Source organism: Camelus ferus, chromosome 3, assembly GCF_009834535.1.
Source record: "Camelus ferus isolate YT-003-E chromosome 3, BCGSAC_Cfer_1.0, whole genome shotgun sequence".
In the NCBI taxonomy this organism is placed as follows: domain Eukaryota; kingdom Metazoa; phylum Chordata; class Mammalia; order Artiodactyla; family Camelidae; genus Camelus; species Camelus ferus.
In genome coordinates this window covers 46,792,686-46,807,447 of record NC_045698.1, presented here as the reverse complement: position 1 = coordinate 46,807,447, position 14,762 = coordinate 46,792,686, and the positions used below count along the sequence as shown (strand labels likewise).

General features: G+C 33.0%; 1 protein-coding gene across 5 annotated transcripts in view; it reads right to left on the bottom strand.

The window, feature by feature from the left end:
• BDP1 (B double prime 1, subunit of RNA polymerase III transcription initiation factor IIIB) overlaps positions 1-14,762 on the bottom strand; it is a 67,662-nt gene that overhangs the window by 16,690 nt on the left and 36,210 nt on the right. For all 5 annotated transcript variants that reach the window (XR_004317417.1, XR_004317418.1, XM_032473788.1 and 2 more), the window contains exons 22-29: positions 14,401-14,540; positions 11,167-11,368; positions 10,442-10,632; positions 9,230-9,617; positions 6,165-6,287; positions 2,169-2,205; positions 1,366-1,458; positions 75-300 (exon numbers count right to left, since the gene is read on the bottom strand). Coding sequence is in view for 3 of the 5 variants with exons in the window: in XM_032473788.1 (XP_032329679.1) it covers positions 75-300; positions 1,366-1,458; positions 2,169-2,205; positions 6,165-6,287; positions 9,230-9,617; positions 10,442-10,632; positions 11,167-11,368; positions 14,401-14,540 (1,400 nt within the window). In the remaining 2 variants the exon portion in view is untranslated. The remainder of the gene's footprint in view (positions 1-74; positions 301-1,365; positions 1,459-2,168; positions 2,206-6,164; positions 6,288-9,229; positions 9,618-10,441; positions 10,633-11,166; positions 11,369-14,400; positions 14,541-14,762) is intronic.

The window sequence follows — 14,762 nt, the reverse complement described above, 5'->3', positions numbered from 1 at the left end:
TATTTATTAATTGAACACTATAATTCTTTTGTAAAATTCAAAAAATAATAATAGTTTGATAAAGCAAAATAAACCTGGATGACACAGCATTCTCCTTTACTTCCTCCATTAAACCAACTTCTTCTTTAGTACTTTGTTCCTCCAATACAATCCTGTTTTCTTCTAATGATGGAGATGCACTATGGACAGGTGAAGAAGGTTCCTGACATTCCTGAACAGTTTTGTAGTTTATATTATCTGGGCTAAAAGGAATATGACTTTGATCCTCTGAATGAATATCAGGAAGTACACATACTCCTACTGCAAAAAAAAAAGCAGAAAATTAAAACTGACCCAATACAAATAAATGTCCAAGTAAAATAAACCCTTCAACGTTCAGTAATTATTAAATACTATATTATTTTTAAAGTTTGCTCTTCTGGTCTCCAAGTTTAAATTTATGATCTCATATTTCATGTCACAGATTTGACCTAAGTTTAATAATTCTTACAGACTGAAATTTTTATAAGTAAAAATAAATATTTTTGTTGCTTTCAGTAACTATATAACTTCAGCTGAATTTCAAGATAGGATTACCTTCATTTACAATTTCTTAAAACCTGTATTTTTATGTTCTAGACATTTGTGACAGGCTCCAATGTAATACTCTGCCATTGAAAAAGGAGCCCTTCAGGGAACACAAATCAGAGACTTTTCTGATAAATATATAGTTACGGGTCTAAAATTCTGACACCTAAAATAAATGGCAGGCTACTCATTAGCAATTAAAATAATTAACAGGATCATAATTGACATAATTATTCATTTAATGTACTTAAAGTAGAAGATATTTAAAGAGAAGAAGATAGTAAAGTCTTCTCTATGTCAATCTAAAATACTAAAAATCTGGGTTGACAGATTTTTTGGCTCAATCCAAACTAACAGAATAGTCTAAAGCATCTCAGTGACTGCAACTGTCCCTTCACACTACATGTGACTGTCAAGTAACTGTGAAGACTATCCAAAGCAGCAGCTCCTTTACTAAAGAAACACGTAGAAAGTGATCAGTGATCAATGAGCTCAGTTAACCAATGATGTTTATGATGATAAAGGTAAAGGATTCACTAGATTAATTATTCCACGAATACAAATTCTTAATAAACCAAGTGCACTATCTGGAAATGGTGGCCATGACATTTAGAGGGCCAAGTAAGTAGGATAGATCAATGCACACATATTACCTTTTCTGGAAAAACAACAAAGTGATGCCAATTTCAAATATAAAAGGCAGGTATTCACTTATTACTCAAATATGGATATAATTACTTAAAAGTTGGATTTCAAAGGTTTCTCTTTTTTGTAGGACTTATAATATTTTATTCTTACCATGACTCTGTTCTGTATTTATCTCTGACTGCAACACCAAATCTCCCATTGTCAGTAAAGTTATGGCAGCTTCGGTGCTTCCATCATTGGTACCTTGTGAGAAAATACCAATATTAAAATAGAAGAATGAACCTGGAAATTTAACTTTGTCTGCTTAGAAAATAATTTTGAAACTAACACAACATTATAAATCAACTATACCTCAGTTTAAAAAAAATTAAAATGGGGGTGTATAGCTCAGTGGTTAGAGTGCAATGCTTAGCAAGCACAGGTCCTGGATTCAATCCCTGTACCTCCATTAAAAAAACAATAATAATAAAAAATAAATAAACCTAATTACCTCAAAATTTTTTAATTAATTAATTTTAAAAATTAAAATCAAAAAAATAATTTTAATTCAGATGTTTATCCTCTAGTAACAAATTTCAAAACACTCAGTGCCATTAATCCCTTCCTAGGGTATTACTTTGTTCAACTTATATACTACAAATAAAGAAAGCATCAAGTGTTGACATTTACTCATTAAAATGCCTCCCAACCCTTAAATAATTTAGTTTCTTCAAAGGAAATATCACACCTCTGCATACCAGAGGAAAATGAATACTCCTTTATCAAACATTTAATCACTCTCTACAGTAGCCTTGCAAGAACCCAAATTTCTCCTCAAGATAACATTCAGCTGCTGGATCTTTCCATTCAACTCTCCAGCAAACCAACTCATTTACTACCACCACTACTAAATTAAATCACTGTGCTAGTCGTTAACCAAGTATTTTTAGCAGTCTCCTTATTAAGTTAGTTACCTGTTTCATCTTGGATATGTTCACCTGTGGTCATATCCTAAAAGAGGAAAAGAAAAGTAGTATCTTCATGTATTTCCCCAAATAGATGTTCTGAATCTCAAGAAGCCCTGCATTTTACAGGTCTTTCAATGCTTTTGATTACAATGGAGTAGAAACTTTTTCTTCCCTAACTTATATTTATTCATAAAATTTATATAATTATTCATAAAATTTCATAAACAAGAACAGATACAATTTAAAAGCTAAATTCTTTCATCTCTCGCTCTTTATTTTACCTTTTCCTTGTATTTTAGGCAAATTTTAACTCTGATCATATTGCAGTGTGCATCTGCCTTTCTTTTTCATGATCCTTCAACCTTAGTCATATCTGCTACTAATTTTGACACAATGGAAACTAAGATCTGAAGAATATCACAAAATTTTTATGCTACTAGGTGGCTTAAAACTTAAACGAATTTTAATTAAGAAGTTACAAGATCTATATCCAGTATGACAGCATGCGGAGCTCTGATGACCCCCTCCCCAGTGAAACTGGCAAAGTTTATTTAAAAAAAACCATTTAAAGCCTCTGGAGATGGTCCAAAAGGCATAAGTTGAATATCTATTCAATCAAACTGAAGAAAATTTGGTGACAAAGGCAAAAAGTCTATGATATTCGAGCTAAAACTGCTTCCTCCCCGCTTTCAGCTCAGGGAGGTAGAGACTCCACCTCAGACTGCTGCAGCCAAGAAAACAGGGCCCCTTCTCTCCCTGCAGGGCCTAGCTGGAGGGCTTTCTTCCTAGGAGGAGCATGACTTCAGCTCCTGATAACACAAGAATCTAGTGTCAGATTCATAATAGATAACAGCCCACTATCTATTATAAATATGGACAAAAATCCTCAATAAATAATAGCACACTGAATCTAACAACATATAAAAACTATGTGCCATTACCAAGTAGAATTTATCCCAGGGATGCAATTTTTGGTTTAACATTCAAAATCCAATCAATGAAATAAATACATCATATCAACACAATAAAAAACAAATATCACACAATCATCTCAAGAGATACAGAAAAAGCATACAACAAATTCCAATACCCTTTCATGATGAAAACACTCAAACAAAGACTAGAATGGAACTTCTTCAGTTTGAAAAAAGGTGTCTATGAAAAAACCACATTAAACTTAATGGTGAAAGACTGGATGCTTTCTGCTATTTTTATTCAACATTGTGCTGAAAAGTTCTAGCCAGGGTAATTAGGTAAGCAAAAGAAATAAAAGACATCCAGACTAAAAGTGTGGTAAACTGAATTGTGTCCTCTAGAAAGATACGTTCAAGTCTTAACCCCTGATACCATGAATGTGGCCTTATTTGGAAGTAGGGTCTTCCTAGATGTAATCAAGTTAAGATGAGGTCACAGGGATTAGGGTTAGCCCTAATCCAGTAAGACTTCTTATAAGTGTTCGTATAAGGAGAGAAGAAACACACACACATACAGGGAGAACATCATGTGGCAATGGAGGCAGAGACTGGAATCGTGCTGCCACAAGCCAAGGAATGACAGACTGCCAGCAAACGCCAGAAGGTAGGAGAAAGGCCTAGGATGATTTCTACCTCAGAGCTACCAGAAGGAACCAGCAGCAAAAGCACTTTCATTTTGGAATTCTAGCCTCTAGGACTATGAGAGAATAACTTTCTGTGGTTTTAAGCTACCCAGTTCATGGTACTTTGTTACAGCAGCCCTGGGGAAGAAAAACAGATGAAAAACTACTCACGTATGCCATGATCTTGTATGTAGAAAAAAATCCTAAGGATTCCACTAAAAACTATTAGAATTAATAATTGAACTCAGCAAAGTAGTAGAATACAAGACCAATATACAAAAACCAGCTGTATTTTTATACACTTGCAATAAACTATCCAAAAACGAAATTAAGGAACAACTCCATTCACAATAGCATCAAAGATAACAACATGCTTGAAAATGAAGTTAAGAAAGTGCAAAGCTCAAACTCTGAAAACTACAAAACATTGCTGAAAGAAATCAAAGAAGAGCTAAGTAAATGGAAGTATGTTCATGGACTAGAAGACAGCACTGTTAAGATAGTAACACCTGCTCCTCTAACTGATCTACAGATTCAATGCAATCCCAACCAGAATTAAAGCTGATGTCTTCTCTGTAAAAACTGACAAGCTGATTCTAAAATTCATAAGAATTGTAAGGGACCCACGATAGCCAAAACAATCTTGAAAACAGAATAAAGTAGGATGACTTACACTTCCCAATTCCAAAACTTATTACAAAGCAACAGTAATCACCAGAGCCTCACCAGCATAAAGATAGACAAATAAATCGAGAAGAGAGTCCAAACATCTACAGCTAACTAATTTTCAACAAGAATACAAGACCATTCAATAGGGAAAGAATAGTTTTTTCAAAGAAATGGTGCAACAACTGGATAGTCATATGCAAAAGAATTAAGAAGGACTCTAACCTTACACCATACAAAAAAATTTACTCAAAATGGAATAGAGGCAAATGTAAAACAGGAGTAAATCATCAGGACCTTAGCTTTGGGAAAGAATTCTTAGATATGACAACAAAAGCATGAGCAACAAAAGGAAAAAATAAATGAAGTCCAATTTACCTACTTTGTGCTCTAAATGAAATCAAGAAAGTGAAAAGACAACTCACAGAATGAAAGAAAATATCTGAAGATCATATACCTGATTCCAAACTTGTATCCAGAATACATAAAAAATTCTTCCAACGTAATAAAAAATAGACAAATAGATCAAAAATTTTTTTAAATGGGCTAAGGCTCTGAAGAGGCTTTTTTCCAAAGGTGATATAAAAACGGCCAATAAAAGCACAAGAAAAGATGCTCAACATCACTATTCATTAGTAATGCAAATTAAAACCATAGTAAGGTACCATAGTGAGCCATACATACTAGGATGGCTAGATCCAAGAAGTCAAATAACACATGTTGGTAAGGATGTGAAGAAATTAGAACCCTCATACACTGCTGGTGGGAATATAAAATGGTGCAGCAGCTTTGGAAAACAGTTTGCTAGTTCCTCATATGATTAAACATAGTGTTACCATATGACACAGCAATTCACTCCTAGGAATGTACCCAAGAGAAATGAAAACATATGTCCATAAAGAAACTTGTACACGAATATTTACAGCAGTATTATTTATAACGGCCAAAAGATGGAAACAACCTAAATGTCCATGAAAAGATCAATGAACAAAATGTAGTACATGGCATATTATTTGACTTGACCACAAAAAGGAATGAAATAATGACACATGTTACCACATGAATGAACCTTGAAAACACTAGACTAAGTGAAAGAAACCAGACATAAAAGACCATACTGCACATAAATGTCCAGCTGAGACAAATCTATAGAGATAGAAAGTTGATCACTGGTTGTCTAGACCTGAGAAAGTTGGAAGGAACTGCAACTACCAATGGGCATAAGATTTCTTTCTGAGGTGATAAAAATGTTCTAGAATTGACTCTGATGTTTGCATATGTCTGTAAAAAATACTAAAAAACACTGAATTATACACTTTAAGTGGTTGAAGTGAATGGTATGTGAACTGTATCTTAATAAAGTTGTTTAAGAAATTATAAGTCTTCATTTATAAAATCAAAGTAAATACCAACCAAATAAGGAAGAGTCCCAAACAAAATGCAACTAAATATATTTTAAGTAATTTATATTTAGTATATATTTAGTGCATCAGAATTTTAACATAAGTCTATGAGGATATTAACAGCTATCCTGACACGCAAAACAAATCTATGCTTTTCAAGTCAAATATAAAATCTATGGGTTGTTCACTAATTTCTACTATTCATACTTACAGCTTCTAGAAATCTATCATACTAGCTATGAACTGCTTGTAAACCTAAAGCTTTCAAAATAAACTTTTAGTCTTTTGAACGTAAACAAAAAATTGAAGACAAAACATATTAAAATGGATGCTTACAACTGATAATGCATTCACATTTTCTTCTTGTTTCATTTCCTGAGTAGTCACATCTGTGTTTGAAAGCTGATGTTCAACAACAGCTATGCATGCTACATCTGGGACATTCACGGTTATTTCAAGCTGTCAAAACAAAAAGTTTCATTATTTCACTTTGGCATAATACCAGAGCAAAACAAAAACCAATCATAAACTGAAATATTAAACTGAAGAAATAATTCATATTCATACACAATTAAAAGATAATCTCCTCGATTATAAACAAGGCAGTGTGGCTCCTATTCCCTTCCTAACAGAGATAACTAAGTATAAAAGACTGTGATTCAGTAGTAGCTGAGTAAAGTTTGAAAATCCACCTTTGAGACATTTATTATAGTAACACCTCTGTGCTCTGTGCCTATTTTGTCTCTTTTGGGGGAGAGGGGGCATGTAATTAGGTTTTATTTATTTACTTATTTTGACGGAGGTACTGGGGATTGAACCCAGGACCTTGTACATGCTAAGCACGCATTCTACCGCTGAGTTATACCCTCCTGCTCTGTGTCTGTTTTCTCAGATGCAATTAGAGAAAAAGCTCTGCTAATATCCTATAGGCCTGGGATGAATTTAAACGTTTAAATGATTTAAAAAGACAAAATATTTTCTGAAAAGCTGGGATTAGGTGGATAATGGGAATATTCTAGGTAATTGAAAGGTGGTTCTGTAAGTACTACACAGCTTCAAAGCTTTAATTTTTTTAAACTTGTATCGAGATTTAATTTAGATCCCATACAATTCATCCATTAAAATTGTATAACTCAATGTTTTTTGGAATAAGCACAGATATGCACAACCATCACCACAGTTACTTTTATAACATTTTCATCACTTCAGAAAAGAAACCCCATACCCACTTCTTTAATCCCTCATCTCCAAATTCCTAAGCAACCACTAATGCACTTTCTGCCTCTATAGATTTTCCTATTTTAGACATTTCATATGAATGGAATCACATACTAGTGATTTTTTGGTTTCTTTCACTTAGCATAATGTTTTCAAGGTTTCAAGGTTCATGGTGAAATATATATCAATATTTTAGACCCCTGGATGATTTAACAATATGCCATTGCATTTCAATGCTTTTTAAACGAACATTTCCTAACACATAAACAAATTTCCCTGCCTTAGTAAATTGGCTATTAGGAATATAATTTAACCTTTCCTTGCTCAATTATTATGATCAATGCTATTTAAGAAGGCATTTGGTATTAATTCAGGGATACATCCTGGAACCTGATTTTCAGAACTTAATTTCTGACATTTGATTTTCCTAGCAGTCTGCCTTTTATCCAAAGAAATTTGTAAAATACAAAATACATAACTAAATGAATTTTCATGTGGTAGTAATCAGCTGTCCTTGAACAAAACTAACTGTCCTTTTACATTCTTTTGGTTTCAACTAAAATTTAAATTCACTATCTTCACTTTAAATTTTAATTATAAGAAACAACCTCATTTTGTGTCACTATAAGTTAGCTTCAACCATTCCAACTTAACTGTATAACATCCAGTATATTATTAACAATAAATAAATATAGGTTTGGAATTCCATTCATAAATGTGAACTTACAGACTCTACAATCCATTAATTTTGGGTTAACTTAACATTACTTGAAATGTTTCATATTTCTTACTTCTTTCTGATTCTGTTTCAAATGATTCAGACAGATACTATCATGAATACAAAACAGATGCAGATGTAACTCTATCAGCCAATTAAGTTACTGAAAATGGAGGCAGAACAGAGAACTTTGAAGTTACAAAACTAGAAAACTAGACCAAGAGGCAAAAGAGTAAGGAGCTTTCACAATAAAGTAAGTTGAAGTAATATAATACGTTCCTCTACTTCACATCCATTAGGATGGCTCTTATCAAAAAAAAAAAACAGAAAACAGAAAAAACAAGTGTTGGTGAGGTTGTGGAAAAATCAGAATCCTTGTACACTATTGATGAGAATGTAAAATGATGCAGCTGCTATGGAAAACAGCATGGTAGTTGCTCAAAAAATAAAAAATTGATTTACAATTTACCATATGACCCAGCAATACCACTTCTACAACTGACAGACAGCAGGGATTAGAAGAGACATTTGTATATCCATGTTCATAGCAGCATTCTTTCTAATAGCCAAAAGGGAGAAGCAATTCAACTGTCCAATGACAGATGATAAATAAAATGTGGTACTATATATACAGAATGGAATACTATTTGGCCTTTAAAACGAACATCCTGACATATGCTACAATATATATGAACTTTGAAAACATTATGCTAAGTGAAACAAGCCAGTTACAAAAATGACAAATACTGTATGATTCCACTTACATGAGGTACCTAGAGTAAGTGGCTGCCACAGGCTAGAGAGGAGGGAATAATGTGGAATTATTATTTAACAGATACAGAGTTTTAGTTTCTAAGATGGAAAAAGTTCTATAGATAGATGCACTTAATGCCACTGAACTGCATGCTTAAAAATAGCTAAGATGGTAAATTTTATGTTATATATATTTTACCACAATTAAAAAAAAAAAGATCCAGCCTCAGCTGTAAAGGACATTTGTATCATAATTCATTTGTATCACTTAAAATGATGTCATAATTTTAAAGTAATAAATTAAAAAAAAAGAAATATGTTCCTTTACCTTATCTACGAACCAGAGCTCACTCAGCCTGAGCCTATCACAAAGACTATTAATAGAAAACATCTGCCAAGTTGTGTGTGTGTGTGTGTTTTTTTTTTAAATTAACCAGAAAGTAGACTAAGCAGCCTCCAGATACAAGTGAAATCAGATTTCTATCAGTATTGTTATGAACACCTTGTGCTGGGCCCTGGGCTGTAGGAGCTGAGTAAACACAAGAGATAACACAAGCCTACTTCTACTGATTCCTTAGGCTATCCATCAAGCCTCAATCAAATCACTTTAATAATATTCAAATCCTAATAATCACTAAGAGAAGAAATAACAATCCCCTAAAAGAAAAGAACAAATACGATAAAAGTTCTAAGGATTCAAAACTCACACTACCTCTTCCATGGTTTCCTCAATTTGAGCAGAAACAGGTTCAGGAGATCTGAGACCAACAGGAACAAACACTGGAGCTTTGTTTAATTCTTCTGGAGCAAGATGATAGCTTTCTTCTTCATAGTCAGACTCAAAGTCTTCAGTATCATCTTCGTCTTCTTCCTGGGAAGCCCGAAGAGTCACCAGCACAGCCTTGGAAGCTCTAGGTTCCTTCTTAGAGGTCTTACTCCAAATTCGTTTTGACCCACGCCCTTTGGGGACATTTGATTTCATTTTTCGACGCACTCTCCTTTCACTACGATCTATCTCACATTCAGAGGCAGAAGAGAGAGCTGTTCTTCGATTCGGAGCAATTTTAGAGTAATTTGATTCTTTGAACTGCTGTGGACAGCTGGATGTTTAATCAAAATAATAATATAATCATTACATGCACAAGGATAATTTTAATGAAAACCCAACTCTTAGAGTGAGATCCCAATTCAAACCATTAATATAAAATGCCCACCACCCATAATGTCAAAAACTTATGCTGTGAAAAGAAGAAAGGAATTTACTGTTAATACTATTGTTTTTCATTCAGAGGTCTTAGTTACCTACTTACAAATTTTTCTAAGTTTTCAACTCTGGGTCATTTTTTCCCTTGCTATTTAAATGGCGATGAAATATGAGACTGGAAATTATTAGAAGAAAAAGCGATAAAGAACACTGGACCAGTGAGTTCAGAATATGAGATCAAAAAGTGATAGCAGTTTATCCTATTGGGTAAACCAATCAGGTTAAAAGAAAAAAGAAGTGGAAAATCTATTAGAACAATGTTTTTTAGCACTTAGGCTCCCTTCCACTTTCCCTGAAAACTGTTTAGTAAAAGAGTACCCTTCACCTGTGTTTGCAACTCCATTCGAAATAGTGGCCTAGTTACTTAGGCAATACATACTATTTTTTGGTCAGACTTCTGTTCATGTCTAATATACTCAACACCCAGAAATTTAAAACATAGGAAAGAAAAATCTTCCTGAGAAGATCAGGGAAAAATGTAAATTTTAGTAAATAAAAATCAAAAATCTGGGAAAGAAACAGATGTGTCAATTTAAAAAAATCTACACTTCTGTTAACAAACCAGCTTTTTACTCCATCAATAAGTTAGAGTAGGACTTCCATAAAGAACAAGTTATTTTTATTTCCTATTCTTAAAGTATTTGGTAAGTAAAACTTTACCTTGTTGGTTTACTGAAACACTGCTCTTCAACAACTGAACACACAGAATTATCCCCTACAGTTTTTTTTGCAACACTTCCTGATGGTCCAACTTCTGATTGAGCATCTTTTTTTGCCAAACCAGTCTCCTTGGAACCTACACAATCTTTTCTTGCTGAAACCTCCAGAGATGTCAGAAATTCAGCCTTTTCCTTAAATTTAAGAAGAAACAGCTAATATTACCATGGAAACAATCTGTATGGTAATTTGGTTTGGTAGCTTGGCCTAAAGCTCTGAGCTTACATACATATACACAACTGACTGGTTTCTAAATTTTTATAATATTGGGAAGTCAATCAATTTTCATGAAAGTAGTTATTGTACAAATGGCAAAACTGTATTTTTTTAATGTTCTCCTTTATGATACTGATAAACAGAGCGCACTGACAGAAATTACTTTTTGTCAGGGGTAAGGGTGTAGCTCAGTGGTAGAGTGCATGCAAAGCATATGCAAGGTCCTGGGTTTAAGCTCCAGTACCTCTATTATTTTTTTAATTTCTTAAAAAATTAATTGAATTAAAAAATTTTTTTAAGTTGGGGGGTGGGTATAGCTCAGTGGTAGAGCTCATGCTCAGCATGCATGAGGTCCTGGGTTCAATCCACAGTACCTCCATTAAAAAACAAACAAAAAGCCAAACAAATCCCCTCTTCCAAAAAAAGAAGAAATTACTTTTTTTCTAACTTACTTTTTGAAGGAGATGGGTGTCAGATTCTCTATGCTGCAGCAAATTATCTTCTGGCTTTCTTGCCTCAATCTGATCTTCTCTGTCTTTTTCTATGCCTGGTTCCTCTTTCTTACCATGTGCTCTTCCCAAATTTGGCTTAGCCTTTTGGAATTGCCTTCTTATCATTTGTGGTGGACTAGGAACACATGTTTTATGTTCACATCTAGAATGAAATACAAATCATGTTGAAGAACCAAAATCAGAATTCCTGTTGATATAACTTGTTAAACAATTCTGGGCACAAACCAATTCTATGTTCAAAGGACTATATATAGATAGGTAATAAAACTAAGCATATAAAATGAAACCACTCATGCTGATACGAAAGAAAGAACATAAAAGTGTTTATAACTTCCCTTTTCCATATAGCCTGGGGAATAGTTTCACAATAATATTAATCTTTTTTCTTTCATTCATTGATTTTGATGTGTGGTTTGCTACTTTGAGTACTTTTTAGATAAATAACTAGATACAAAACAAAAATGCAGTTGAAGATAGACCTCATAATGGCACTTTAAACAAATGCCTTCAACTGGGCTCTGAAGCATGAACAAATATACAATGGTCACAACAACCTTGGTCCTTCTGGTTCAAGAGCAGGCTTGAAAGCGAGAGTCTATTCTCCCACCACATGCCTGTCAGCTCATAGAAAAGGGTATACCGACAGCCCGTGTCATAAAGATCTCAACATAACCCATTTGTATCTGCAAAATCAGAGAAAAACAAGGTTTTAACATTCAATTCAGTAGCCATAGCTCCCAAGGCAACTCAAGCAGCTGTCTCAAGGTTTTCTGGGAAATACTGAGTAACTGGCAAGGATCTGAATTAGGAAGTTTAAAACTAATATAAATCTAGATATTTATATATAACTGAGTATGTAAGTATCTATCATGAGTTCTCTGAAAGATTTGTGTTAAAGACTAATCGTAAGTAATTTTTCTAATAAATTACCTAGAAGAGAATGTAATTAGTTACATTTCCAAATGTTTCAACCCGACTAAGTTCTTCCAGAGTGAAGCATCAAGGAAGTTCACAGGAAGTTAAAACAAGGTGATGATGCTGGTTAATACATTCCAGTGTAGGCTAATGTACTTGGGAAAACAAGTTATATTTAACTTAAATATAAGCTACTTACAAACAAGTGTGATTCTACAAAGGTACTTAAGAATAAAATATACTGGGTGGTAGAGTGCATGCTTAGCATGCACAAGCTCCTGGGTTCAATTCCCAGTACCCTCATTAAATAAATAAAATTTAAAAAAAAGCAGGGACCCCCTCCCAAAAAATAAAAAATTTAAAAAATGGAAAAGAATACTATATTAAAATAAAGGATAAAATAATAATACATATATATATATATAAGCTCAATGTACTACTGAGGTTTCCATATAGGAAATCTTGAAAGTTAAATCTCGCTTGTTAAAAAATAAAATTGCTTGGAACAACTGTAAGAATTTGCTAGTCTGAAAGTCGTAAAATCCTGAAAATTTCAGTTTAAAAGCTAAATTGCCAATGTTACTTTGAGCAAGCTATTTACATCTCCTAGATCTATTTAGACAATTATAAATGAGGGCCTTAGAAAGGCTGACCTCAAAGGTCATCAGTCTTAAAGGCTCGTTTAGAGTAAAAATCAAAATCCTTACAATGGTGCTACATAATCTGCACTTCTGCCTACTCAGCCTTTTCTTTTCATGTATCAACACTTTTCCTCTTTCTGTTTCACACTGGTCCCCTCTGCTGTTCCTCAAACATGCCAGACATGCTTTTGCCTTAAGTACTTTTCAGCTGCTGTTCCCTCTTCCCTTAGACATCCCTTGACTTGCTCCTTCACTTCTTTTAGGTATTCTCTCCAATGAGACCCTTTCAAGGAAGCATTCTCTGATCTCTCTGCTAATTAAAATTAAATTTAAAGACTGATCTTTGTCTTAAAATAAAAACAATATGAAAAGACTTTTCAAGACTCCTATACACACACAAAGGGAAACAAAAGAAACAACAGAAGTTCATGCTAAAATAATAAACTTCATAAATAAACGCACTGTTTAAAGTTATGCAAAATCAATAGCACCACTTGTTCAGATAGATGACATAATGCCCAAATTCTATTCACAGAGGATGAAAAGAGGATACAATTAACATCTCTTTTGCATTTCTCCACAACCAAATTAATTCTATGTAATTAAAGGAAGGTGGAATATTCAAAGTCAACTTGTAAATGCTAAAGACATTCTAGAGGAAAATCAATAAATACTTCACTGAAACATGTCCTAGTTACAAAGACAGTGTAGTAAATTAAAATTAGATGGACCACAGACTATATCTAGAAAGGGAAAGATTTTTAAAATTTTCCTTACACACTAAAAAGAAGAAACTAACACATTCTAATTTAGTATCAGTAATAATAAAGCAGATTGTAAGCTTAATAAATAAAAGTTGTGCTAAAATATCTTCAATCTTCCAGCGCCCCATTTAAAAGATACTATACTTACAATTTAGTGTGGGACACAACTCTAAATACAGCACATAGGAAGTACTTTACACCACTTCCCATTTATGAATTTTATCAATAGGTTATACATTTCTAAAGATACAAAGAACTTAAGAAGCTCTACTATACTAGTTTTAAAAGAATAATGAGGATGCTTGCCAGACTTCTCAGAGAAATTATAAATTAAGAGAACATCAGTCAAAAAATTATAACAATAATAATAATGACACAAATGAAATAATTATTATTTTGATTTCTTGAGTACCTGTAAGCACATTTGACTGCCCTTTATGATTGGATTACCGTATTCTGTTGATTCTTATTTTGTAGTTGGCTTTATTCCTTTGATAACTATGTAAGCTTAAAAAGCTAAAGATCTAATCAGTTCTTAGAAACAATAGTTAGTACATATATGTAAACTAAAAAAAAGTGCAGTATACTGTATATATGAATTTACATGCAATATAATCTGTATGTGCAGTCGAACTGTAATAATTCTACCTAATAAAACTGGAAAAGGAGGAAAAAAAAGAGAATATCAGTCATGCAATTATTACAGTATAAGAAACAGATTTAAAATATTCCACATTCATATTTTATCCTTTCATAAAACTTATTAAATGTGAAATTATATAAAATCAATTATTCAAATATCCAAACTTTATCTTTGAAAAGTTTTATATTTTTCTGATTAAAAGGAAACTCACCTCATCTTTTCATCTAAAACTTTTATTCTGTCGACAGGAAGGTTTTCTAAAGGAACCACGTGACTCTGGTTTTCATACATTCTGCCTTCTGAAACTTCGGAGGATATAATTTCAATTTCAGTTGCAATCTGAGAATTTGGCTGAAATGACAAACCTATATTAGTCTTTTTGTTTTGTTTTGTTTTGTTTTTTACAATGGAACATACCTCCTAAAATATATCAATCATTAAGAAAGGTATTTAGTTTTTTTAAAATGAAGTCTCAAATTTGAGTATGTAATGTTCATGTTTTGCTGCCCAAAACAAAATTGCCTAATTCAGAGAGAAAGTTTCAAAGATTATTGCAGTAATATGTTTTTATAA